Source organism: Pyxicephalus adspersus, chromosome 12 (assembly GCF_032062135.1).
Source record: "Pyxicephalus adspersus chromosome 12, UCB_Pads_2.0, whole genome shotgun sequence".
NCBI classification, from domain to species: Eukaryota; Metazoa; Chordata; class Amphibia; order Anura; family Pyxicephalidae; genus Pyxicephalus; species Pyxicephalus adspersus.
Genome location: NC_092869.1, coordinates 29,089,031 through 29,116,215, shown reverse-complemented (window position 1 = coordinate 29,116,215; position 27,185 = coordinate 29,089,031). Strand labels below are relative to the sequence as shown.

At 41.4% G+C, this 27,185-nt stretch overlaps 2 protein-coding genes across 3 annotated transcripts; both read right to left on the bottom strand.

The window, feature by feature from the left end:
• Positions 1–3,230: 3,230 nt before the first annotated feature.
• Positions 3,231–9,193, bottom strand: LOC140342009 (acyl-coenzyme A amino acid N-acyltransferase 1-like). Its single transcript, XM_072427999.1, has 3 exons — positions 8,612–9,193; positions 6,371–6,573; positions 3,231–4,496 (listed from the first exon to the last, which is right to left on the bottom strand). The coding sequence occupies exons 1-3, from the start codon at positions 9,171–9,173 to the stop codon at positions 3,921–3,923; spliced, it is 1,341 nt and encodes a 446-aa protein (XP_072284100.1). The 5' UTR covers positions 9,174–9,193; the 3' UTR covers positions 3,231–3,920.
• A 4,797-nt stretch (positions 9,194–13,990) lies between these two features.
• Positions 13,991–22,110, bottom strand: LOC140341973 (acyl-coenzyme A thioesterase 1-like). Of its 2 annotated transcripts, none has more exons than XM_072427944.1 (3): positions 21,565–22,110; positions 17,907–18,109; positions 13,991–17,027 (listed from the first exon to the last, which is right to left on the bottom strand). In XM_072427944.1, exons 1-3 carry the CDS (start codon positions 22,079–22,081, stop codon positions 16,428–16,430), a joined length of 1,320 nt encoding a protein of 439 aa, XP_072284045.1. In that variant the 5' UTR covers positions 22,082–22,110; the 3' UTR covers positions 13,991–16,427. The 2 variants fall into 2 exon arrangements, with proteins under 2 accessions (XP_072284045.1, XP_072284046.1); XM_072427945.1 differs by lacking the exon at positions 21,565–22,110 and adding an exon at positions 20,138–21,281.
• Between the last annotated feature and the right edge of the window lie 5,075 nt (positions 22,111–27,185).

The following is a 27,185-nucleotide window of genomic DNA, read 5'->3' as shown; positions in this document are numbered from 1 at the left end:
AATGATGCACCATATCAGACAGTCTGGCAAAAATCATATGATCACTTTTATTACACAAAACAAATGATTTATTTCATCGTGTAATCCCTTAATAAGGACATGTAGTTTAGTAAAATACAAGCTACTGTGTACGATTTAATTTTTTCAAATCAATTATGGTTTCTTCTTTTTTCATCCTTTGTTATATCTCAGTCCTTGTGATATGCAAACACTGTGGGCCTGATTTATTAAAGCTCTACATAGCGGGAGAAGATACACTTTTATCAGTGAACCTGGGTGAATCAGCAAACCTGGAATAGATTTATTAAAAGTCATTTGCTATTTGTTAGCAATCCCAAACCAGATCCATTCCAGGTTTTCCAGATCACCCAGGTTCACTGATGAAAGTGTATCTTTTCTAGCCTTGGAGAGCTTTAATAAATCAGGCCCTTTCTGTCTACATGCCTGTGGAGTCTGGAAGTCTGGAAGCTATTTCTCAGGGTGGGTTTCCTGGTGGTGACAACAGGGGATCATGTTTTCATAACGTGTTAAAACAGCTATCTTCATCAAAAGCTAGTGAGATAGGAATATAGTGCCACCCTTATTGGGAAATGCCAGAACAAGAGATTACCAAGTAATATTTTAAGAAGAGCTGGAGATGGTAAATACGGGAAATTACTTTTCAAGTAATTTGGATTACTTATACCTAAAGTAGATAGCACTATAATATGGGAAACAGAATGTGTTAAGCTACGTACACACGTCAGATTTTTATCGCCCGATAATCGGCATTGGCCAAATATCGGGTGAAAATCTGCCGTGTGTACAGTCGGTGTCGTCCATCGTCCGAACGACCGTCCTGCCGTATCCACGGACGATGGACGACAACCAAACGTAATGCAAGGGAAGGGGGGAGAGCGCGCAGCAGGGTGCCGCTCCGTCGCTCTCCCCCTCCCCTCTCCTCTCCCCTCTCTCTGTATGTACAGCACCGTTCATGCATCGTGCAGTCCTTTGTCGTTGGAAAGGATCGTGAAAGATCCTTTCCAACGACAAAAATTGCAAGTGTGTACGCAGCTTTAGACACTCACTGGTATACGTGTAATAGTATGGGTCCAAAAACTTTATGATAAATAATATAGATCTTAGAATGTGAGGTTGTGGGGAAGGGGGGACATTCTTTTGTACCTGTATTTGGATCTGCACCTATAGTAACTGTATGGTGCCATAACATAATGTAAGAGAAGGGTCGGCAAACTTTTATGGCCACTAGGCCATTTATGGGGTGGGCGATAGCACACTAGGCCAGACCCGCCCTAATGGCCCCGCCCACCACCAGGGTAGGCCCCCTGAAGGTAAATCCCTCTCCTCCGTATGCATTACGGAGGAGAGGGATTTACCTTCAGGGAGCTTACCCTATTTACCTCAGCGGCGGTAAATAGGGGAGCGACCTCAAGGGGGCGGCACCGGAGCTACGGCGGCTCCGAAGCTCCAGTGGCTCCAACTCCAGTAGTTCCTAACGCCCCCTGGCGGATCCACCGGCAACCCGCGGCTCCAGAGGCTCCATTAGGCCAGATCGGCCAGGGGACGTTAGGCCGGAACAAAATTTTAGGAGGTCAAGAAGGCAGACTAGGCCGGAGTTTCTCTCGAGTCCCGTGCTGATGCCTCCCCTGCAATGCGTACAGAGGAGATGAAATGTCTCCTTACCCCGGCGGCAGAAGTGTTAACGCCGGTCGCGGTAAATAGGGAAGGGAGGCATAATAAGGAGGCTCAAGAGCTGCATGCGGCTCCGGAGCCGTAGATTGCCGGCCCCTGCCAGCCCGGGATAAGGCCGGATCAACCAGGGGGGCTTTAGGCCATAACGGACTACTGGCTAGGCCGTATCTGGCCTAAAGGCCGGAGTTTGCCTACCCCTGTGTTAGAGCTTGTCTTTCGTATTAAGCATATACATCATAATACAGATTTTGAGTGTAGAACAGGTTGATGTAACTGCATTAGGACCTTGTTGTATAATATATGTAGAGACCATCATACAGATTTTTAGAATGTGTATAATAATATATATATATATTGAGTGTATATATATATATATCTTATATTGGGTGCTTGGCACCATAGCATAGATTTAGACTATAGGAGATCACAAACTGGTATTACTGTATTGAAGTCAGCTCTTGTATTAAGTGCATAGCACCATATTATAGATTTTAAAATGTACAGGATCAGTCAGTACAACTGTTCTAGGGCCTGATCTTATGTTAAAGTGAAACTAAACAAGAAGTTACCAGGAGGTGGCGATTTTTTGCCATGAAAAGTTTATTTAGCCAGAAAAAAAAACTTTTTCCCTGCACTAGGTGGCTTTTTTTTAGAGTGTAGATTTAGCACTGCCAAAAATAGACCTAAATTCTGGGGACAATGTAACTCCAGCATGTGTGCCGATCATCAATTCCCAAAGATCCCTGTGAACCCAGTCAGTAGTGGAAATGGCGGGGGTATCACGATCCAGGACCTGTCATCCCCGCAGCATGCAAAAAAATTGTGTGCCATGGCACGCATACTGAGCATGCTTGTCAAGTATGGCAAAAGTTCAGCACTCACCAAGGACGTCAGTTTAATGTACATGGCTCATAAATATAGCTTGTGGTTGCAAACTAGCCTTGAATCTCCTTAGGCTACGTACACACATTAGATTTTTGTCTTTGGAGAGGATCTTTCACAATCCAACAAATCCAAATCCAACAAAAGACTGAAAGATGCATGTTATACATACAGCACCATTCTGCTCTATGGAGAGGGGAGAATGAGTTAGCGGCACCCCAATGTGCTCGCTCCCCTTTACTTGCATTATGAACGTTTGTCTTCGTGGATCCACCAGAACGGTTCCATGAACGCCATCAGACAAGCGCTTTACACACGCCAGATTCTTGTCCGATATCAGCCCTGAAGCGATCTTCAGACAAGAATCATCTGACGTGTGTTCATAGCCTTACTCTGTCCCAGTAACTTTAAGTTTCATAAAGTCAAAACTTTTATAGCTGCAGAGTTTTATTGGCTTAATTTCAAGTGAGTGTTATTTGCATACAAAAGTTGAATATTTTGTATCTCATTGATCATCTCTAGTGGTGACCAATGACTGGAAGCTGCCCTCCATTGTCTTTACTGGTCCAGCCAGCTGGTTTGTATCTACCACTCTTGTGACATCAAAGCTGTCTTAGCTTGTCATGTATCTGGAGTTTATGACAAACAATCATAGCTGTTAGTAAATTTGTTTTAATAATATATATTAAAATATACATGTACAGTGGATGGAGTGTGAATAGGGTATTTTTTAATCTCTAGAGATCAATTTTAATCACTATTGAATTGAACAACTCAACATTGAGTGTGATGAAATGTTACAAATCCTCATACAATTATAACAATTTGTGCATGCAGACTATTCAAGCACATATTCTTCTTGTGAGTCATTGTGCAAATAACGTCAGCCAAATCACAACCAACTCCAAGGCTATGTACACACGTGGAATAATTCTCGTTAACTACTGATAAGCGATTATTCACGATTATTTTGAACGATTGTATGGTGCACGATTTTGTACATGCTGCAACAATACGATCATTCCAATATAATCTACCAATAATGTCCACACACTAGATAAGATCATTCGAACGATGCAGGAAGTGACGTGTAAAGGAGAAAGTGTACCCCAGAAACATCCACGATCACTGAATGACCATACACACAATAGATAGCGAATGATCATCACCCAATCAGATACGCAGGGACGGTCGTTCGTTTCAAGCGGCATTCCTCGTTTATCATTATCAGGCGAGTGGTCGTTAATCGTCCGTTTCCAATGATAATTATTGCACGTGTGTTTGTAGCCTAAGCCTTTGGCACAGCACTATAAACGCCACTATACTTAACATTTTGAATATTGTGTTCATCTTAGGTGAAAGTGAAAAAAATCTTGTATCTTCTGCCAGGAATCTTCCTGAGCCTGACAATGAGCTTTAAGTTCTCCACCACCTATAATAGGAACACCCAAGACCCGGTCAACAGCTGCCGGGCAGAATGGAGAACATGGAGGGTCAATCCTATGGCCAGCTCCAGGGTAACTCAGAAGGGTGAAGTTATTTTTGTTGTTTTGTCGAAGGCGATCTATGGCTGCCTGAGCATAGACAGAACTTTTCCAGTTTAGGTCATTTTCACCTACAATGAACATGAATGAGCCATTGGCTTTCTCTATAGGGATAAGGCACTGGATGTTTGCAGGATCAAGAGGATCATCCAGAGCTTCAGACACATCAAACACTGCTGTTTCAGACACTTGTACCCGACTCATGTTGTATGTCAAACCTGGGATGGTGAAATCCTTGTAGGATAAGCTGGCGGCGGTATTGGCACAACAGCCAGAAATGCTCACTGCTGCGATCACTTGGGGCAGGAATGTAATCATGGAAAGCGCAAGATCAGCTCCTTTGCCAGTTCCTATAACACCGACTCCAGGACCTCGAACCTTCAGAGGCAGAAGAGGCAAATGGAAGGAAAACGAGAGTAGAAGAACATAATTCAATAATTTGCATACATGCGTCAAAATTATCTACAGTCATATGTATACATTTTTATACAGTGTATATAACTACATATTTTTGAGTCAGATATTTATTATTTTAAGACAGCAGGTGGGCATTGGTCGACACACTGTTTTGCATCAGAGGCTGGAGAAATAGGAGTATTGTTTGTGAAATTCTTGCATGAAACTTGGGGGGGGGGGGATTAGGGAAGGGAACCATGCCACATCAATCCATGTTGGCTGCAGCAGTCTTGGCTGTAACAGGAGGGAGGACATGGATCCTTCCTCTCATTGTAAAGACTGCTACAGACAACAGGTATGGCTGTGGCGCAGTTCGGCACAGCTCACTGCTAAGTATTGGTCCACAGCTCGGTGGTTAGGGACCTCTGCTCTAGCATACTTTTCACATATTTACTAGGCTACCTTTAAATGCTTTGCTGAAATGTATTATTATTATTATTTATATAGCACCAACATATTAGACAGCGCTGTACATTAAATGGGGGTTGCAAATGACAGACAGATACAGACAGTGACACAGGAGGAGGAGAGGACCCTGCCCCCAAAGAGCTTACAATCTAGGAGGTGGGGGAAGTAACACACAATAGGAGGAGAGATATGTAGTGGTAGGAAGTAGTAACGGTTTAAAAACACAGAAGAAGATGGGTAGGCAAGTTTGAAATAATGGGTTTTGGGTGTTCTTTTAAATGAGCAGAAAGTAGAACGAGGAAGACCATTCCAGAGAATCAGGGCAGCTCTAGAAAAGTCTTGGAGCCGTTCATGTGATGAGGTTATGAAAGAGGAAGTAATTAGTAGGTCATTGGAAGATCGGAGGGAGCGGCAGGGGGAGTATTTTTACCAGGTCAGAAAGATAAATGGGACAATAACTGTGTAGGGATTTGAAAGCAAAGCACAGGAGCTTGAATTTGATTCTAAGGTGGAATGGAAGCCAGTGTAGAGAACTACACAGAGATGCAGCGGAAGAGGAGCGGTGGGAAGGATGGATGAGTCTGGCTGCAGCATTCATAATAGATTGTAGAGGAGAGAGTCGGGTTAGTGGAATACCAGAGAGAAGGATGTTACAGTAGTCCAGACGAGAGATGATAAGAGCGTGTACAAGGAGTTTGGTGGTCTCTGGGGACAGGTAGGGGCGGATTTTGGAGATGTTGCGTAGGTGAAAGTGACAGGACCTGGAAATGTTCTGAATATGGGGGGTAAATGAGGGGGCAGAGTCAAAGGTGACGCCAAGACAACGTGCCTCCGAAACCTATACATACTATAAAACTCAATGGCGTATATTTATAAAGCATTGAAACTGACATTTATTTATACACGTGTTTTAATGGCAGTAATTTATTCTCCACAGGGAATGTTTCAGTGAATGTCATATTTACTGCTTTATAAATAGACGCTAATGAGCCATGTGCTTTATCTCTCCCTTCTCTACCTACTCTGCTCAGATTTGGCCCTATGGGGATTCAGTTGGTAATAAATAGAGTAGTAACACTTGTGATTTGCCAAAATCCAGAATGCTCTGCAAAACTGTTATGGTGCCAGTTTTAAATATTTTATTTTAAAAAATATAGACGATATTATTTTCAAAACAGTATTTAACCGCATAAGCTTCAAACAAATATTAATGATCCAAAACTATTACAGTTTGCCTTTACAAGGATATAAGGAGTTAAAAAAAAACAAATAAAAACTCCACTTGGTTCAGAGCCAAACAATTTGAGATTTATTTTTTAAAGTAATCCTTTTTACCTGGATTTGAGGGATTCCAGCATTACAAAGAATCCATGCCTAATATGTCTTACCTTAGGATGCTGAGACAGAAATTTGGCAGCTTCTTCAAAGTACTCTAGGTGAAACTCAGTCATTGCTGGTGGTAAATCTTCAAACGCCACATAAGGCAGAGCCAAAGCTGCAAATCCGTGACTGGCTAGGAGGCTGGAGCGATATTCCACCAAACCACCTTCATCTCCAAACATGTCAATCACTCCAGGAAAGGATCCTTCACCTTTGAAAAAAATGCAGAATCATTAACACAGAGTAAAGTTTCACATTTATTAAAGATAAACTCCAGACAAGTAACTGAATACACATCTGGAATACATATATGGGAATGTTTTGTACCTGCCGCTTAATTGGTGCCAGGACGCATAGCCAGATCCTTGATCTACACTATACCAGAATTACAGCTTGGTCAAAGACACCCCACCCCAGCAGACTGTCATTGGCTACAAAGGCTGCAATTCTTCTCCAAGTCCGAGCAATGCTGTACAGTGGAAACTAATAGAACTATATGTATTGGAATGTACCTTTGTAGCATTTAAATGATATTTGTTAATTTTATTGTAATACATAACACATAGCCTTTCATGGGGAAACCAATAGAATAACTTTCATGTCTTAGGAAACCCTCCTATAATTACTATACCCACAGCTCACAGTAGTTTATTGTGTGTGGTCAGTGGAAAGAATGCCTCCTTTATAGCTGGCCGGTTGGAAGAATGTCACTGTTACAGATATACAAAAAGATCAATGGTGTCACTTATACTAACCTGAGAGGTGCAAATTGCTCATGGAACCCCTAGCAAAGACATAACTGCATTAACTGAAAAGATGTCAGCAGCCATGAGGGCATCAAGGGGGAGTGCAGACACCACATTACTGAAAAATGGCAAACGGGAGACTAAAGCTGCGTACACATGTGCAATTTTTGTCGTTGGAAAGGATCTTTCACGATCCTTTCCAACGACAAGGGACTGCACGATGCATGAATGGTGCTGTACATACAGCACCGTTCATGCTCTATGGAGAGGGGAGGGGGAGAGCGATGGAGCGGCACCCTGCTGCGCGCTCTCCCCCTTCCCTTTCATTAGGATCGGTCGTCGTCCATCGTCCGTGGATCCGGCAGGTCGGTCGTTCGGACGATGGACGACACCGACTGTACACACGGCAGATTTTCGACCGATATTTGGCCGATGCCGATTATCGGGCGATAAAAATCTGCCGTGTGTGCGTAGCTTTAGTGTGCAAAGATATATAAGTGTGCAGATTATATCAAAAGCATAAAAGATGAATTGTATGTAAATATGATATGATATGATTGGTTTTATGTGTTTGCATAGTCTTAGGCTAAGTACACACATGCAATAATTGTCTTTGGAAAGGATCTTTCACAATCCTTTCCAACGACAAACAACTGCACGATACATGAACGAGTGCTGTACATCACCGTTCTACTCTATGAAGGGGGGAGAACGAGAGAGAGTGGCACCTCACTGCATTCTTTCTTTTTCACTTGCATTATAATTATTCGACGTCCATCGTCTGTGGATCCGCCAGGACGGTCGTTTGGACAGTGGACAATGAGTACTGTACACATGTAAGATTCTGGTCCGATATCAGCCCTGAGCCAATTATCAGACACGAACCATTGCACGTGTGTACTTAGCCTTACTTAAGCTATGTACACACTTCCAATGGTTCTCGGCTGATATCGGACGAGAATCTGAAGTGTGTACAGCACGGGTCATTCATCATCCAAACGACCGTCCTGACGGATCCATGGACGGTGAACGATCGTAATGCAAGGGAAGGGGGAGAGCGTGCAGCGGGGTGCCACTCCATCGCTCTCCCCCTCCCCTCTGCACAGAGCAGAACGGTGCTGTATGTACAGCGCTTGTTCATGCATCGTGCAGTGCTTAGTCATTCGAAAGGATCATGAAAGATCCTTTCCAACGACTATAATTGGAACTGTGTACGCAGCTTTACTGTGTGCATGTGTTTTGTTTACTTATCATTTTGCTTAAGTGAAACAAAAAGTGTGATAACATTTAAAAAGGTAAAAAAAGTGTTTGTTTGTTTTTGTAACTACCCCATGTCCAGTACCTTTCCCACCCATCACTCCCCGTCCTCTATTATGCTGCACCATTCAGTAAATTTCAATTGTTCTTTTGTAAAATAGAAACATAATCACGTTCACAAACAACAAACAGGAATAAAACTACATCATGCTTTATTGACTTGCCCTCCCCACCAAATAATATTACCTGGAGGTAAAAACAGGCTGCCCCGAACTGCCCCTTCTCTCAGTCTGATTCTCCGCACCCCTGGGGCATAGAACAATCGTTGTATTTTAGTCGTAGCCGCCACCTGCCCTGGTATAGTTTTGGGTTTGGTGTGCCCTTTGTGAACCAGCAGCTCTACAACCATGGGGGATTTCATGACACTTCTCTTCTCCAATCTCTGGAAAGGTTTCTCCATGGCGGAGGGAGACAGACTCCAGAGGAGCCCCATAGGTAGCACCCCTGTGTAGTCCCCTCCGAGGGAAGCGTCCCTTTGTAGATCCACCGTGCCTGAGCTGTCAGCTTCATAGTGGGCACAGGAGTCAAACAGGCAGTCCTGTTCATCCGCTACTACAGCTCTGAGTGTCACCTGCTGCCTGGGGCTGAGTCCCTGCACTGTAATGTGCACATTGTCATCTGCCAGGCCAGATTGGGGGGAGGCAGACAGGGACACAGGCCTAATCAGCTGTGTATGGCTATAGGGGGTCCTCAGGAGCCCAGCAGCAAGGCGAAACCCTGCACGCAGCATTATGCTTCTGCACAGCATGTAAACAAAACTCAACTGACGGCACTACTTAGGCATGTGACCTGCATGCAGACCAGCCGAGTCGATCCCAGAGCAAATCGAACCGTCATTCATTTCCTAAACTGACAATACCATACAACATGAGTTAACCACCTGGGTGTTACACTGAGGTCTAGATTTCTGTTCCAAAAGCGTTACAGTTTTTCATGAAATTTTTTTTTTTTAAATTGTAGACCTGTAACTTACAGAAATATGTTCGAACAGGGTTCTAGTAGATATCATGAATATAAAAAATGTTTGAAACACACAATCATGTAAAAAAAAAAATTCTTTTAATAAAATTAAATAAAAAACACAAAAAATCAGCTTAAACAAGAATACATAAATAAATGAAAAATACTGGAAATGCGATAATTCGGTATACTGTATAGTAATATATTTTTCTAAAACACCTCCCTAGTTTCCGTCACATACCTATAGACAAAACCACATAAATATATTTTCTATTATTTTGTATTGGATTGGATACAGGACTTTGTATTCAATCCAATACAAAATGAGAGTATGAATTTACCAATTACATACTTTGTATTTATTTTGAATTATTTTGTATTGGATTGGATACAGGAGTTTGTATTCAATCCAATACAAAATGTGTTTGAATGAGTTTCAGTTTGAATTTCCCGCACACGCGCCGACGTCATCGTATGCGCCGACATACACGCACGGAGAGAGAAGAAGCCGGCTGGCTTCTTCTTCCCGGAGAGGACACCCCACGCTGGAGGATGACACTGGAACACGACGATGGATGATCGCAGCGGGACCAGGTAAGTGATCGATAAACCCGAACTTTTCTCACTGTATTTTCATACAGTGAGAAAAGTTTGGGTTTATCGATAATTGTAACTTTTTGAAGCCCGTACCAAGGTCGGGCTTATCGCTCAGGTGGTTAATAAAATTATTATTATTATTATTAATAAACCGGATTTATATAGCACCAACATATTATGCAGCGCTGTACATTAAATAGAGTTCTAAGTTATATTTCCCCTGATCACTTTATTGCATGGATTTTATTACACTTAGCCCTTGCACGGTTATGTAAAATAACATCTACAGACAGTTTGCTTTTGAAATAACTTCTCGCCCACAATACTGCTTATGTCAACCTAATCTCATTTTAGTTTTAAAGTGTCTCCTTTTTCTCTATTTCATTACACAGTGCAATTATGTAGATTTATGAGGCTTGGCACTTTACCAGGTTCACCTGGGACAACCTTAGACACAATTAATCTGCCCAACCTGTTATATTGCTTTTAGTTTCTGTAGTGTCATTTCGAAAAAAAGTTTTCAGTTCTTTGCAGTTTCCACCTTGAAATTGCTTGTTGAAGAAAATTCAGCTATAGCATGACAACTTTGACCACACACTACAAATAGCCACACCGACATGTTCACAGTACTTACTATTGGGTCAGAGCTGATGATTGGTGCCATGTAGACAGAAAGTAGCTAAAAGGGTCTGCAATATATATCTATTGATAACAATAATCATTTCTTAGATTGTAAGCTCTTTTGGGAAGGGTCCTCTCCTCCTCCTGCGTTATTGTTTGTGACTGTCTGTCATTTGGAACCCCTATTTAATGTACAGTGCCGCATAATATGTTGGCGCTTTATAAATACACTAATATTAATAGCGTGGTAGATAATAAACTCTGGTCAAGTTAGCACTGAAATTTAATATAAAGCAGGTATTAGAGAAATATGATGACGTCCAATTCTGATTTTTCCTTTAAAAAATGCTAGTTGCCTGGCTGTAATGATGAACCATGGCCGCCATACTTTTAGTCTCTGACCTAGAAGTAAGCAAAGACTGCTGGGAGATCCTCATGCATGTGCCAGGCCAGTAATGTAGGAAGTATTAAAGCCACAGGATTAGTATGACATGTTTAAAGGAAGGTCCAAAATGGCACACCTTATGGATTTGTATAGAGCAGGAAGGGGTTAAACCCACTATCAGATTATTGTTTGCTCTCTGCATCCCAATAGGGAGGAATGTCCTAAAGACATAACAGGAAATAAGAGATCTTTAACATGAATCATGCGGAAGGCCTGTTGGAATTGTTTTATTCTACAACTCTTGATTGGTGGGGGGATTCATTCAAGTCAACATCCAGAGCTGGTCTCCTCTTCATTCAAGTTTAATGTATCATTATCCTAACTATTGGTCCAAATAAACACAACTTTCTTCTCTTCCTCATTTAATCCAGATTATAGGGAGGATGTATGCTGGGCATATTCCAGACAAGGCACCGGAGAAAGAAGACAACTGACAAGTGGTGTCCGTATTTAGAGAAGTGTTGGGGGATTCTCTAAACGATACTCTGTGATTATCCATTTTTATTGATTTAAAACAACTTTCTCCCAAGTTATATTTAAAGTTCATCTGGTCATCAGATGTTATGGGGAATGCCTAGCTAGGCTTAATTCTCTCCTCTGAAAGGATATAGTGACATTCTAGGAGTCTACCATCCTCAACCCTATTCCCAGGATTTAGAGGCATTAAGATTGATACAGGTAGGTTTGGGACATCCTGAAAAGGTGGTACCTACAATTCTACAGGAAGAGAACTACAAATACAAGATTTATTCCGGGATGGATTTGTTCTTTTCTCCCAGCAGGAAGGAATAATCCGATTACTGCCTGAAGCCTTTCACCTATTAATTTTATTTTTTATTTTTATTGCTAAGTGGCCTTGATATGGTACTAGGATTTAAAGGTCCAATTATCAGCTGTTACAGGAATTAGTAGTAATAGCTTGTAATATAAAGGTCATCCCAAAATGCAGACCTTTCTAGGAAACAGATATTATCAAAACGGGGACCTAAAAGGGATATAAGATATTATTAATATCATTACACAGTATTTATATAGCACCAACATATTACATAGCGCTATACAAGTCACATCACAAGCTGTCCCTCAAAGGAGCACACAATCTAATGTCCCTACAATAGTTATATGTCTTTATTACAATCTAAGGTCAATTTAGAGGGGAAGCCAAATAACCTAACTGGGAGGAAACCGGACTACCTGGAGGAAAACCACGCAGACGGAGAACCTGCAAACTCCATGCAGATAGAGATTTGAAACTGGGACCTAGCGCTGCAAAGGCCACAGTGCTAACCTCTGAACCACCATGCTGCCCCTATGACTTTTAAAATCCACCCATCCAGAACAGTGCTCACTTTTGGGGTTGATACTGAAAACATTAGTTCTGGGGACAGCGACATTAGCACAAGGAGGTTTATTAGAGGCACTAGGCTGCAAGGAGCAATAGTCCTACCTAAGATGACAACAGTCTTCCACATGAACCTGGACTGGTTGTTATCTGCTTTCACTAGTTTTAAATCTGGACACAACAATATCTCTTTTTTATGTCACTAATATTAGTTAGTAATCAACTAACAGGTCCAAAAAAGAGTAATAAAGCAATTTACAGTACTATCCCATAAGGCTTTAGGATCAAGGTGTATGGAGTTAAGTTTCCTTCTGTGGGCAACAGTGGCTATAATGTCAGCTGGAACTACATGCAAGTGTTTATCATGTTCTGCTTTTTGGTTTATTCCCAGGTGGATACGGCTGCTTTTGTAACAATGGAATTTGGTATGCAGTTTATTAAGTATTGTATGCTGCAGTGAGGGGTTACAGGTGAACACTTACTGGCCTGTGTGTAGGAGAGGCAAATCTACCAATATATAAGCTTGCAAGGACTAAGACCAAAACAAGAATAGCATTTGTTATCGTTTTCCAGCTAGCTGAATATGTCTGTGTGTGTTCATTCAACCCTTTCTATGTAACCTTATGGACTTTAGCATGCTAGGTCCATCTGTCAGCAAATTTCTCTCTGAGCTGTCACAAGTTTATTTTCAAATCTAAAACAGCATCACCAATCCATAACTTTCTTCTGCTCTTTTCCTTTCCATCTTTATTTATTAGTAACAGCCTTCTTTAGTAAATCAATTCTTTTCATCACAAAGACAGGGTGTTGGAATTTTAACTTAACCCAGAACTCCAGGCAAAAGATTTTTGGATTTGGAGTGCCAAAAGGTTTGTTGAGTAGATTTTTTGGTCAAGTAAGGAGATATCACCCAATGAATACATGGTTCCTGTATGGCCAAAGATTTATTTTCCCACATATCTTGCTGTGTTTCTAAAACAAAAAAATGATGGGAAAACAACACAATGTTGACAGATAGTAACGTGGATGCTGTCTGGACAGCAATTAAAAAAAGCAAGTTATTCAGTGCTCCAACAGACATTCAACGGTTGCAAATAACTTCAGTTATCTAATCATGGTATATCTGTGATGAATAATTGAAATGAATAAAGGACATTGTCAACTACTTCAGTAAATAACCCTCATACTGTATGAGGAGGTGGTGGGCCAATTTATTGTAAAATTACCCATCTGGAAAGCCATAACAGATAGATCCAGGTATATAAATCCCTCACTACTTCCCACCCCTCCATATCCCCCTCCTATTGTGTGATACTTCCCCCAACTCCTAGATTGTAAGCTCTTCAGGGAAGAGTCCTCCCCTCATCCTGTGTCACTGTCTGTATCTGTCTGTCATTTGCAACCTCTATTTATTGTACAGCGCTGTGTAATATGTTGGCGCTATATAAATCCTGTTTATTATTAATAATAATAAAAACAGAAACAAGTTGTTTATGAAACATAAATGCTGATAATCCCCTTCTAAAAGGTTTGGTTTCCTGGCTCCTGGTTTTAAATCACTAATAATAGTTCACCTGGACATTCAACATTTTCAATCAAATTTGTTCTTTGGATATAACTTTATTTGTTATAAAAATTAAATACCAACAAAACACAATCATTTAAACATTAGAAAACAGTGTCATAAATTATAGTGCATTTAGTTTTAGAAGCCCATAATGCACCATGTTGGCAGTTATTTGCATATTTCAGTGGCTTGTATTCAGGGCTCCAAAGGTGCTCTCTCCAGTAATACTCTATGTGGGAGTACATTGTCAAAGTACACTAACACAAGTAAATCTGTGTAGAAAGTATTTTCAATGGGGATGAGCAATCTATCCCATTTACAGTACAGTCATATAAAACCATCCTATATCGATCCACTATAATACTTTGCAAATGTTATCATAATTTTATTTTTATTATTTGAACCTAAACTTAAAAACCTAATAAATTTTTACCTGTCAGGTTTTAACACCATATACTGTTTTTACACCTAGTACTTGACAAGGAAGTTAATCTTAAGCAGTAATGCTCAAATCCAGTTTTCAGTAATCACACTTACTAATAGACCTACTAGATTGTAAGCTCTTCGGGGCAGGGTCCTCTCCTCCTGTATCACTGTCTGTATTAGTCTGTCATTTGCAATCCCTATTTAATGTACAGCGCTGCGTAATATGTTGGCGCTATATAAATCCTGTTTATTAATAATAATAATAATAATAATAATAATAATAATAATAATAAAATAGTAATTATGTTTGTTTCAAAGCTTATTGAATAACATACCTATTATGTAAAAATATGAGTAAAGGGCCTTAGAGTATTACAGGTGAACACCACTGAGGTACAGAAATATGAGAAAAAGAAGCTGATTTATAAAGCAACAGGGTAATAAAAGCAGCCCCCTCCCTGAGCAAAAGGAAAAACACTAAATAAGGCACATCTAGAAAGTTTAGTACTGAGCTTTACAAAGGTCTCTTCTTTGATTTGGTACTTCAAAAAGCCCAGAAGAGGAAAGTCTGGTCACTGGGTTCTCTGTGCAGTAATATGCAGGGATTACCCAGTAAACACCCCTACTTTACACCTTGCACTTCTTTTTTAGGAATACCTAAAAATACAGAGCAGAGCTTGGTATTAACACTGCAATACCATTTTCTTCATTTTTCTATTATATTAGTAGTTACTTACAAATGTCCACTCGTATTCACTTTGTTTTGTGTGAAGATTGTTGGGCTGCCTGTGTGTACAAACATTTCTAGTGTGCATTATATAACTCCTGCTCTTTGCGGACTGCTGATTTAAATTGTCATTGTAAAAAGTCCCGGAAGTATCCTGCATAACCATCAAATATTCAAAGAATATGCAGAAAAGGAGATCAATGCAAAAGGATAACATGCTAGATGTTCACCTTGCAAAAGTATATAATATTATACACAAAGGCAGTACCCATCAACGCATATTTTTATATTGTATTCTGATAACCATATGCGGTTAATACATTGTATGACAGAATACTACAGTGAGTGGGCTCCAAATGTACCACCAATACTTACATCTAGAAAGTATGTGAGGAAAGTCACAGTTGATTATGCAATTAAATAAATATATTCTAAAATGAAGATACTAGGTCTGCAAGCAACGTACACTGGAACAAAAGATAGGAGAGTCGGCTGTTAAACTTTACAAAGAGTGTGAATGCTCAAAGCTGCTGATCCAGCGTACATTGCTTTGCAGAATTACCTTGTATCTTCATCTAAATCAGTCTTTCTCAACCATTTAAACATGGGGGAACTCTTGAGATAACTTTCAGGTATTCAGGGAACATCTGCCATAGGTAATATATCCACAGCTCACAATATGTTAGTGTGGTAGTCGGTGAGAAGAATGTCACCTTTACAGACAAAAAAAATCAATGTAGTCAGTTAAGCGGACCTGAGAGGACATAAGACCAGTCACCTTACACTAGGAGAAAGAAAGTGCCTGTGACCAGTCTTAAAGTGCAATCTGAAATCAGACAGGTCTTTATTGCAGGAAGACACAGGTATTGTTACCTGCCCGATCAACACCCAGCTGCCAAAATTTGCTGAGCTGAGCCTGCAAAGGAGTTATGTCATGGATCAGAATGTAGAAGAGAAGAAAGGAGAACATGGCAGTGCCCATGATAGAACAGAGACAGGCATGTATCCCCAGGGTTTTTTTCAGCTTTAATACAGGAAACTCCTTAGCAGGGGCAAATTTTCACACTGAATTATTGCACAAAGTAGTGGAACAATTACACACACCAGGATGTAAATGAATGCCCGATATGTTAAGACAATATTTGCCTATTGCAGAGTTTAGCTTCAATTAGAGTGCACAGGTTGAGAAATCTAAGAATAAAAAGGCCTGTGAATACCAAAAAGAAGAATTGTGTGGAATATTGTTAATAGATGATTTAGGAACATAAGATTATCAGAACACAATTTTTCTATTATAATATTCCCACTGAATTATTTTTATAGTTTGCTTGAAGCACTTCCTTGATTTAAGTGCTTGTGCAAAAAAGCCTGAATTCTCTTCCAAGAATCCACTTGCGCAAAACAGTGCGCTTTTGGTTCCCCACCCCAAATAGCCGGAAGACCGACAAGCTTATGCATGGAAGCTTTACACCACGGGAAGTAAGGTGGCTCAATATAATGGCCGGCTTTGGGATAGTACACAACCTCGGGCTTTTCTTTCCCTTGCTCTTCCAGAAGTTTGCATGCAGTCTGGGCGTAAAAGTCGCTCCTCCAGTTCCTGTCATCTTCTGCTACGATGAAAAGTAAATGGCAATCTGCTCTACCAACAGGTATAAGGCTTTGTCGATTAGGTTCTTCTAGTGGATTGTTCAAAATTTCCCTGATATCGGCCACTCCCGGCATTGGGAATTTAACCTTATGCTGGTCATAGGCAATAGCACGCAGAGTGATGTCCTTGTAGTGAAGGTCTGCTCCGACGTTGGCCACCGATCCATTTACAACTGCTGCCGCAGTTATGCCTTTAAGGAAGGAAGCCATAGAAAGCACCAAGTCTGCTCCTTTAGAATGACCAAGAAGACCTATCCCTGGACCTTTAACCTGAAAGAAGAAACACATCATGTAAGGTAAACACAAGCCTTATATGGAAACTAAACCCAAAACAATTACACATTTTATCACACACCCACAGAAAACTCTTGGAAATCCCATGGGGAAGGTTTTCTTTCTAGACATGGTTTACAGTATTTTCAACTTAACCCTGCGAGTCTGAAATGGCTCCTAAAACAGAACTAAATGCAGGCTGACTTACCTGTCCATGTTCGAGCAACAGGTGCTTCCATCCATCTTGCCTCTCTTCTTTCTCTCCCAAATGATCTTCAGCCATCTCAATTGCTGTGCCAGGATGCCTGCGTGGGAGTTCATTCATCCCGGCACATGCAAAGCCAAGTTTACATGACAAACCAAGGATTACGCTGCACGTGCAGTTCAGCTTTTTTTTACCAGAAACCCAGCGCTATCAGGCAGGTAAGTCTCATTATTGCAGAAGGGACATCGCCTGTCCCTTTCTGCAATAATTCCCTGCCTGATTATACAAACTTAAAGTGGAACTTTAAGTGGTATGATCAATCCCTGACATGCATAGCAAATGCCATTTAGGGGCAGTACATTTTACCAGCCCTTTATATATAGGGAATTACTTTTCAAAGTCCAGTCCATGAAGACCCTTATATATATGTATATAAAAACATTTTTTAGAATCCACCCCATGAAAAGGGCATGCTTCATACAACAAAAAAGCATACTGTAGTGTGAAGGCCTTTATGTCCTTCTACTGATTTTAATTTCATCACAATCTAAATCATTTCAATCCCAAACATTTGATAACAAATTAAGTTTACATGTTAAGCCAAGACAGTATTTACAAAGCCTTGGGAATATATTTTTTATCACACCTCTGAATCCTGCAATGATGCTCACCTTTGGATGTTGCAGCATGTAATTCACTGCTTCTTCAAAGTACTCTAAGCGAAAATCTTTCATTTGCTTTGGAAGATTTTCATAGTTGTAGTACGCCAAGGCCATTGCGGCAAACCCTTTACTGGCCAGTAAGCTGGCTTTGTATTCCAGAAGTCCTCCCCCTGTGCCTTGAATTTCAATCACTCCAGGAAATGGTCCAGGTCCTGTAAATATAGATCACACATATTACTATACTTGTAATGGGATTGCCTCTACTGTACTAGCCAGAACACTCATTTTGTATAGCAATGTAACTCAAGGTAGGAAATAGTTTTCACATTTTACAACGTCAACAGGGTATTGTTGACGGTTTACTAAATAACAGAGTCCTCTATTGGCACTCTCTTGCAGGAGTTCTGCCAACACAACCTTAGGGCTTATTTATATGTTGTCATACACAAATTTTGGGGAAAATGTTTTCCATACGATCTTCTCACACAATGCACTGTAAACAGTCATGCATGCCATTGCATGGACTCAAAGGGCTCGGTTTATAACGCATCCTGTCAATTTGTCCATATTTGTATTCATTTTCTATTATGATAGCTGTGCACTCCTGACCATTGGCCACTAGGTGGCAGAATGAGTCATTATTTGTAATAGGAACTGAAAGGGGAAGTGTAGAGATTTGGCCTTCTGTCAGCGAATTTCAGCAAAATTGACTGAGGAAAGAGCAAGATTTCACACTATACACCATTACCACTGAGATGTTTATAGACCTCCACAGAACAGTATCAGTCAGTGCAGCTCTACACATCAGCGGACTAAAAATGTGCTGAAAGCAGTAATTATGTAATCACTGTCCACGAGAGGTTGCGGTGAGTTTACTGCTTCCTCACACCAGTAACTGCTGCCTCTCTGGAGAAGCTATATGGTAGTATCTCCCCGTAGCAGCTACATAGGAAATTAATGGGGTGCAAATGAGTGGCAATACCACTCACTGCTGTCAGCTGTCAAATATGAACCTACTGAGGGAATTCGAATGAGTACAAAGTCTCAATAACCTTTCATCCCCCACAGCAACCTTTCTCAACCAATTTAACAAATAACTTTCCAGTCTTAGACAGCCTTTGAAATAATTACTATATCCACAGCTCACATTAGCATGGTGATCGGAGGGTAGAATGGCTCTTACATTGGTGTCACCTAAACTGACCTGAGGGACACAAATTGCTTATTGCTCAAGGAACCCCCAGCAATCTCTGGAGGAAGCCTAGGTGAGAAACACTGACCTAGTTTCAGAACCATGAGATGTTTACTGTAATATCCATCTCACAATAATATATTCATTTCTGGTTAGCAAAGCACTGGAGGTGAATGGAGAGCCTTGTCCTCATTTAACCCCTAGTGCCCGGGGATCCCTCACTGTCAGGAGGATTCTCATGGCTGTGCTTATGTTATGAATGAATGGGAATCATGGGAATGGGAATCATCGTGTCAATGTGGGATAACTTGTAAAAAAAAAAAAAAAGTTTAGTTAGACAAAACACACACACATTAAATAAAATAATTTAACGTTAAAGCCTTGTCCGCCATGTCACCTGCCTAGCTTCTGGCCAGTAAGGCCATCTCCCATATTGATAACTTTATAGAAATTTGCAAGACTGAATGGGCCAACTCCTAAGTAGATTTTTCATGACATTTGCTTTATATACCATTGTGATATCACAGCAGAAACCGACTTGAAGTAAAGATATCCCCTTGTGTGTTTCAGAAACCCTGAGGCTTTGAATTATGAGGAGGCAGCAGGTAGCTTTACCCTGGATTGGAGAACAATCCCCTCAGATTTGAGGTGCAAAATACTAGTTTTGATCTCATTTCTTCTAGCTTCAACCTTTCAGGAAACCCTCTGAATTGTGCAGGTTTATGTTGTGGTTTATTAGACCTGAAGGTCATTGTCGTTCTTCCACCCATAGAGAGGTTTTGTAGTTAATTAAGATCTCATACAAAAGTGTAAACCCCATGGGTATATTTGTCCTTTTCTACACTGAAACTTTGTGCTCTTTGTACACCCCTTTGTGTGTTTGGTAGGATACCCCTGTCCCCCATTTTCACATTTAGGAGTTGAATCTGCAGAATTTTCTTGCCCCTTTTTTACTATGCTTCCTATTGGCATTGCCCATTAATCTCAGGTCTGCTTCTGGATGTAAAATGATAATGATTAGGATAAGACACAAAACATTTGTACTTACAATGAAATCCTAAATAAGAATCTACTGAAGGGTGCAAGTTCCTTCCATTGTGTAAAATGCCAGTTTTGCCATTTGAGAAATCTAAAAGGCCGTATTGGATTGAAGAGAATCCATTTATTTAGTCCACCTACGGTCACAAATGCTTGTCTGCTGAAGCTTGATGTCTTGATTGCCTGTACATTGTTGTCATTGCCTATCTCTTCCCCCTGAATTGTCCCGATTACCTGGAATTGTCACAAACGCCTATTTGTTGCCTGTGAACAATCACAATTTGCAGTTTGGTGCCCTTGATTTTTCACCTCACAAGTCCTCACTTTCTCTCTATTGCCCTTGTACTGTCCGGAATGTTTTTTTGTTGCTAACGTAGGGTCACTATTGCCTATCTGTTGCCCATGAAGTGTCCAGCTTACCCATTTTTTTGCCTGTATTTTTAGAATAGCCCCTACACCATCACCAATCTGTTATGAACAGTCATAAATGCCCATGAGATGACTGAACCCCGCCATAATTACCTATCTGTTGCACATGTGCTGTGACAATTACCCTTGTGCAATTGCCCATGTACCATCACCATAGCCCATTACCCACAGACCAGTGTTCGCTCAGGTTCCCTCCTAGCTGGTTGCACCACCCGGCACTTTTTAGTGACCACCCGGCTGTTTTTGGGTGGCTACTGAAGAGTTGGGGCACAATAACGGGGCTGCCACCCACCCAGCTAAAAATATAATTCTGGGTTAAACACTGAAGATGGTCATAAATAAACTTTTTTTCGTATGAACTGTCACCACCGCCCATTTTTACCTGAACAGTCATTACTACCTAGGTTGTGCCCATGTGTGCTCATGATTGCCCATACACTGTCACCATCTGCTGTCTGATACACATCAGCTGTCAGGAATGCCAATGTTCCCGGTAGCTCATTGCGATCACCTAAACTGTTACCTATGAACTATCATCAATGCCCTTTAACTGGGACGTACCCTCACCACTGCCCATGTTACCTGCATAGTCACTATTATCTATTCTGTGCTCATGTGCGTTCATGATCGCCCATGTATTTTTTTTTTTGAATATTTATTTACATATTCGGGAATCGGCACTCTGTGATCGGAGATTTATAAAAAATTGTACACCCGTCATATCACCCCCCCCCCCACCCACCCCCATGTTTGATTACTGAGGGCCGCTGCATGCCCTCATATGCCCATGCGTATTTCTGGCTGCCCCTCATATGCCCATGTGTACTTCTGGCCATCCCCCCATACGCCCATGTGTATTCTGAACATATGTAATGGCTGAGGAAACAAGTTGAATTTTCAGCCATTGATGTTGGAGAAGCTAAGGAAGGGATCCACCTGGAACACGCAACAAACTGTGATCAGGTGACAGCCGTGGCTCCGGTGACAGGTTCACTTCAGTGCACTCACCGGGCGGCAGGAAGAGAGTGGCCCGGACTGCGGCCTCCCGCACCGGCAGCCGGCTGACCCCATCCCCCAGGAAGCTCCTCTCCTGGGCTGCACTGGCCAGCAGAGCTCCGGGCGGCTCCCGGTGGAGGGAAAAGTTCAGCCGTAGGGGGGTCAGCACGTCTTTCTTCACAAGCCTCCTGAGGTAATTCCCGGGCTGCAGAGCCCACAGGGGCCCCTCCGGTTCTACGCCGGTAAAGCTGCCGCCCTCCAGCGCCGGGCTCCGGCTGAAATCCAGCTCTCCATCGCTCCCGGCTCGGTACCGGCCCAGGGAAGTGAAGAGCTCCCCGCCTTCATCGGTCAATTCGGTGACCAGAGTGACCTCCTGGCCGGGGCTCAGCCCGCTCGCTTGTATCCGCAGCGGCTCATCAAACAGGCAGCGCTCCGGGAACACCCGCAGCTGTACGGCGCCGGACATGAGGCGCCGATACACCGACAGCCCGGTACCGAATCTCCTCAGGAAGGACGGCGCGCGCTGCATGATCGCCGCGAACTCCCGGGGGCGTGGCTCAGTGTGGGTGGTAGTGACCTGTCAAATTGAGCATTGAATTTAAGGGGCGTGTACAAGGGGGCGTGTAACCCTAAGGGGCGTGTACAAGGGGGCGTGTATAACCCTAAGGGCGTGTACAATGTGTGCACTCTGACAGAAGTGTCTACAAGGGCAGCTTGGATGTTTTGCAGCCTGACAACTCACCGTGTACAAACCTTCAGATCTCCTAAATTATTGGTTGTAGCCACTTGAAATTTCCAGAGTACACAGAGCACTTTTAAAACCCATAATATGCAAAAGTTGAGCCTCATAGCTCCAAAGAATTTCAAAATATGGGGTCACAAGGTAAAAACATTAGGTCGCATTCACAGACCCCAGACACCTGTCAATTCCAGGAAGTTGGGCTCCCGGGGCAGTTAGTCCTCCGGCATGCCCCCCCCATGCCAAAAAAGCACCCGGGTGCTTACAAACCTGCCATGGGAAGAATGGGAGGGCGTACGGCGGGATACCCACACTTATTGGGAATTCCTCGTTTATGGGAAATAATTGTAATCATCCCCCATCCCTATCAGGAACAGGGTTCAGCGGGTTACCCGCACCTGTCAGCAACAAGTCCCCACCTCGACCCACCACAGAGAACGGCAAAGGAAAAACATGACAAAGTCCCAGCCAGTCAGTGATGAGATTGAATTCGCCGAGCCCGTCCGCCTGTCGGTTCCAAGAGGTCAGAAGCCCCACCCAAGCTCTCCGCCTAGGAAGTTGAAATTGAAAATGCAAATTGGAGACCCCTGGGGACATTTACATAGCAAGAAGCATTTGGTTGGGGCCCCTAAATTTATATCTGCACGCTTATAAAACTATAACTCATACCATGCTACCCTGTTGGCGTCCCTTATTTGAACCCCAATTTCTCTGGAATGGGGAGGTGTAGGAAACTGAAGGGTGCAAGTTGAGGACACCTGTGGCTAAAAGTCCCTAAAATTTCATTACTATGGCATCAATACAACATAAAAAATTGCACCTATCAAAATAGGCTGCCCTGTCACACATAACTGCTTCCCTTCTTTGAACCCCAATTTCTCTAGAACTGCAAAGTGTCAGAAACTAAAAGTGTAAATGTAAGTGTGGGCACTTGTGGCATTTCTAACAGCCCTTCTGCATAGGTGCAAAATCTGATTTCACAAAGCTTTTGCACAAAGATTTCACATTCACATTTGCACAAAGCGTTGTCAGAAATGCAGGACCTTCTGTGCATGTGTGTATTCCCCATGTAAGCCTAATACAACCCCAATATTGTATTTTAACAAGTTTTTAAACTTGTGACCCTCTGTCTTGAAATTCTTTAGGGCAGGAAGGGGGGAGGGGTTATATTTTGGATACTAAGAGTTTTAATTTTCCATTAACACCAGGCCATGACCCCAAGGCTCTCCCTATCAGGGGCAAGCAGAACAGAAGGCTCCAGTGTAAGGACAGCCAAGATCAAGTACTGGGTAGGCAGCTAATAAGGAACAAGGTCGAGACTGACTGTGTTCAGGGCGGACAGCAAGCGAGGAACAAGGTCTGGAGGGGCCAAGGTTAGTATAACTGGGCTAAGTCTCAGCCAGCAACCAGAGCCTGATACAAGAAAGGTTTAAATGAGTCTAGCAGCCAATAGTATGACAAGACTGAAACCAAGAACTAGTCTGCACATTGGCTGCAGCACATATTACATATGCTCAGTTATGTCGTCTTTATCCTAAGTTTCATTTTCAAACCCTTTAGCAGATTTACAGTAATTGTGAATTTCACCCAGATTTTGGCATAGGAAAACATGGTAAATGATACTCCAACACATTGCATTATCTTGAATATACTGTGTCTCCGAATTCTGACAACAGCAATGGTCTTACAGCAAAATTAAAATATAATTTTTCCTCTCTGCTCCATTATTAGTTCCTATGAATATAATTCTATCCTGCAAGCCTGTCACATTCAGATCCCCACAGTGTGGAGAACTTTGGTTTGAGGTATAGAGAGAGGTAGCTAAGCTTCTGATTGCTAAGTAAACAAATCAGGACATTTTTGGAAGACTGATAACAGTAAGAAAAACCCTTTCTTCTGATTTGTACAGTGCTGTCTCTGAACAGGATATGACCCAAATATGAATGGCTGCCATTAGTACTAAGTGTACTGAGAAATAGGGGAAATTGTGCTTTTTTTTCATAGATGACATTACTTTGGGACAAAGGCAGGTGCAATAGATATATGGGCACTACACAGTTGGGAGACATGTATTTATTGCATGTTATGGTAAACTATTTCAGCCTGATTCATCAAGCCAAATCGGAAGCTCTCGCACGCGCGTAGCCGTGATCCAGAATTGGATGCCTAAAAGCTATTTATCAACCAAATTTTGGCTGGCGGGAATATGCTGGTATATTCTCCCGGCAGTTATCAACTGAAATGATCGCTCGCTCCGAACCGCGCATCTCTGTGAGCTTGACACTGGCGAGCTAGCATTAAAAGTCACTGTTCCCCTAAAAAATCATTCTTTCTAATGGCACACATCTTTCACTTAGACGTAAATAAAAATGTTTGGGCTGTTCAGATGTTTCAAACATTTATATTAGCTAGTAATAGGCATATTTTAAATGACCTAATATTTTCAGGTTCAGAAAGAGTTAACTGATTTCAGCTCTTTACATAGGCGCCTACCTAAACTCATATGATGACAGACCTGAGGATCCGCCTGGTGATAAATTGCAGCAAGCTCTGGCGGGCGAAAGCTCTCCCTTGCCATCCAACTAAAGGTCACAGGCACACACAAGTTCTTTGCTTCTATAGATATATATATATATACGTATAAATATATATACATATATATATATATATATATATATATATGTTTATACTATATTTCTATGTATTTATATATAACTGTATATATATATATATATATATATATATGTGTGTGTGTTTGAAAAATGCATGTAAACATTTCTTCCACATTTATATGTTTTTTGCACTTTTACAAGTGATTGTAAGCTTTTTAAGAAGCACAGAGGATTTAAACAGGCACAGAGGACTTTTTGGGGCATATTGCTTAACATGCTTCAAATTGAAAAGATTGCCTATTTCTTCCTATGATTTCTGATGTCATGGGCTTGGCTACAAGCAACATTCATGGAGGATATTGCTTCTGGTTAAAGGAGGAATCCACCTTTATGTGCTTCCACCACCAAGCTGAGGGGAGTAAGTCAATATATATAGTGGGCCATGGTTCAAAATGCCATTCAAACCTGTACACCCTGCAAGGCTGGAAATGCAAGAACATCTGTTTGGCACAAAGTGTATTTGTCCCTGGAAGTTTTAGATGCTAGTACTATTTGTTTTTATGTAAACACTTAAATAATGCATACACTCTAGTATTTAATGAGCAAAATTAATTTGAGCAACAACAGAACATCTGTTCATTTCTAAGAGTGCGAGACCCTGCTTGTGAGCTTGGCAATCAATGTGGTTGTGCATGGCAACCTGGACCTCCTTCCATCACCATCAGGTGTGTTAGAATGAGTATGCAACTCAGTTTGACAACTAAATGACAACCTGTTTGGACAGCAAGTGGAAGTGTGTTTGTATACAATAGTGCTAAGATCAGGCAGCACAGCACAATGACAACAAACCTATATCACTACCACCAATGAGCGGAGGAGTTGTGTGGCGGCAAATCAACATGAGTGTAAATGTCAGATTAATAAAATTAAAACAAAAAAAATGTAAGAAATAAAAACATTCAAATACCAATATGTGACATGTGACTTTGAGCAACGAGGGGGTTCAAGTAGCAGTTTAGAGTGGAAACCATGCAGATATTTTTACTGAATGTTTGTGGGGAAAAAAATGACAAAACATTGCTGAAGAATTGCTCAACTACAGAAAATGGCATTACAAACCAGGCACAAGGTTGCAAAGCAATCCAAAAAGTATCAAAACAGTGCAACAAATGTAACAATAAATGAATCAATTTTGTGAATGAGTATAATGTAACATAAAAAGTAGAACTTACCCAAAACAAGATGAAGCATTAAAGATTCAAATTGACCTGTAATGGACTGTAGATGCGCACAGAACAGGGAGCAGGTATGCACTAATTAATTGCTATGACCTCACCATTGACAGAGCCTAACATGAATTGCGCAGCTGCAAACTAATCGCCTTAGTTGGCGGATTTGCTACCCCTATTGGTAAAATCAAGGCAATTATGTTTGAAACTGGCCAAACAAGTTACAATCCAGTAAGAGTTAAACTAGGTACGTACTCAGATCCTGGATCCAGCAGATCAACAGGAACCCAGGGTACCTGACAAATAAGAAATATATATTATAATATTAATATTTCCCTGTCGGTTTTTTTCCCTTCATTTTCTATCTTAAGACAAAGCAGGCAGTAGGAGAATATCCTCTAAAGGATCCCCACCTCCGAAATTGTAAGTGATAAATAGTGAGGGAGTAAAGATCCTCCTTATTGTACGGTGGAAGTATCATTTCCACTTCTTTGTCAGCGACAACTGCAAAATTTTGGAGATCTCCTCACCTTCTTTCTTGGTGGCAGTGGTCATCAGAAGAAATAATGGCAATGGGTTTCCTTGCTTTAAAGAGGCCTAACGTATTTGTAAATGCAAAATGAAAAAAAAAAAAAAAAATAGTGCATACAAGTCTATATAGATATAGCAACAGCATTATTTTCTAAGCAAAACATGATTTCTCTAAGTACAGAAATACTGTTTATCTATTGATCCTGCCAAAATCCATGCTTTTCCTTGTGAATAATCTCAAACTACATTATCAGCTTTAATTCTTTGAACTACAAAACAGCCTCCTCTGTGTAATTATGATAAGGAAGGGGGGGGGTCAGTTTAAATCAGTAGAGCAGCTTGGGATGACAATTTTGCTCCTTCATAATGCGCATAAGTGAGCGTTGTCACCCTAGGACGGGAAGTGTGTTACTGGCAGGATCACTGGTGCATCCATCACATCCCAGTACTGCTATGCTGCATTTAGATTACATTTTTGTTAATGGCTATAAAATGCAGGGGACGTGATACAATAAGAAAGAA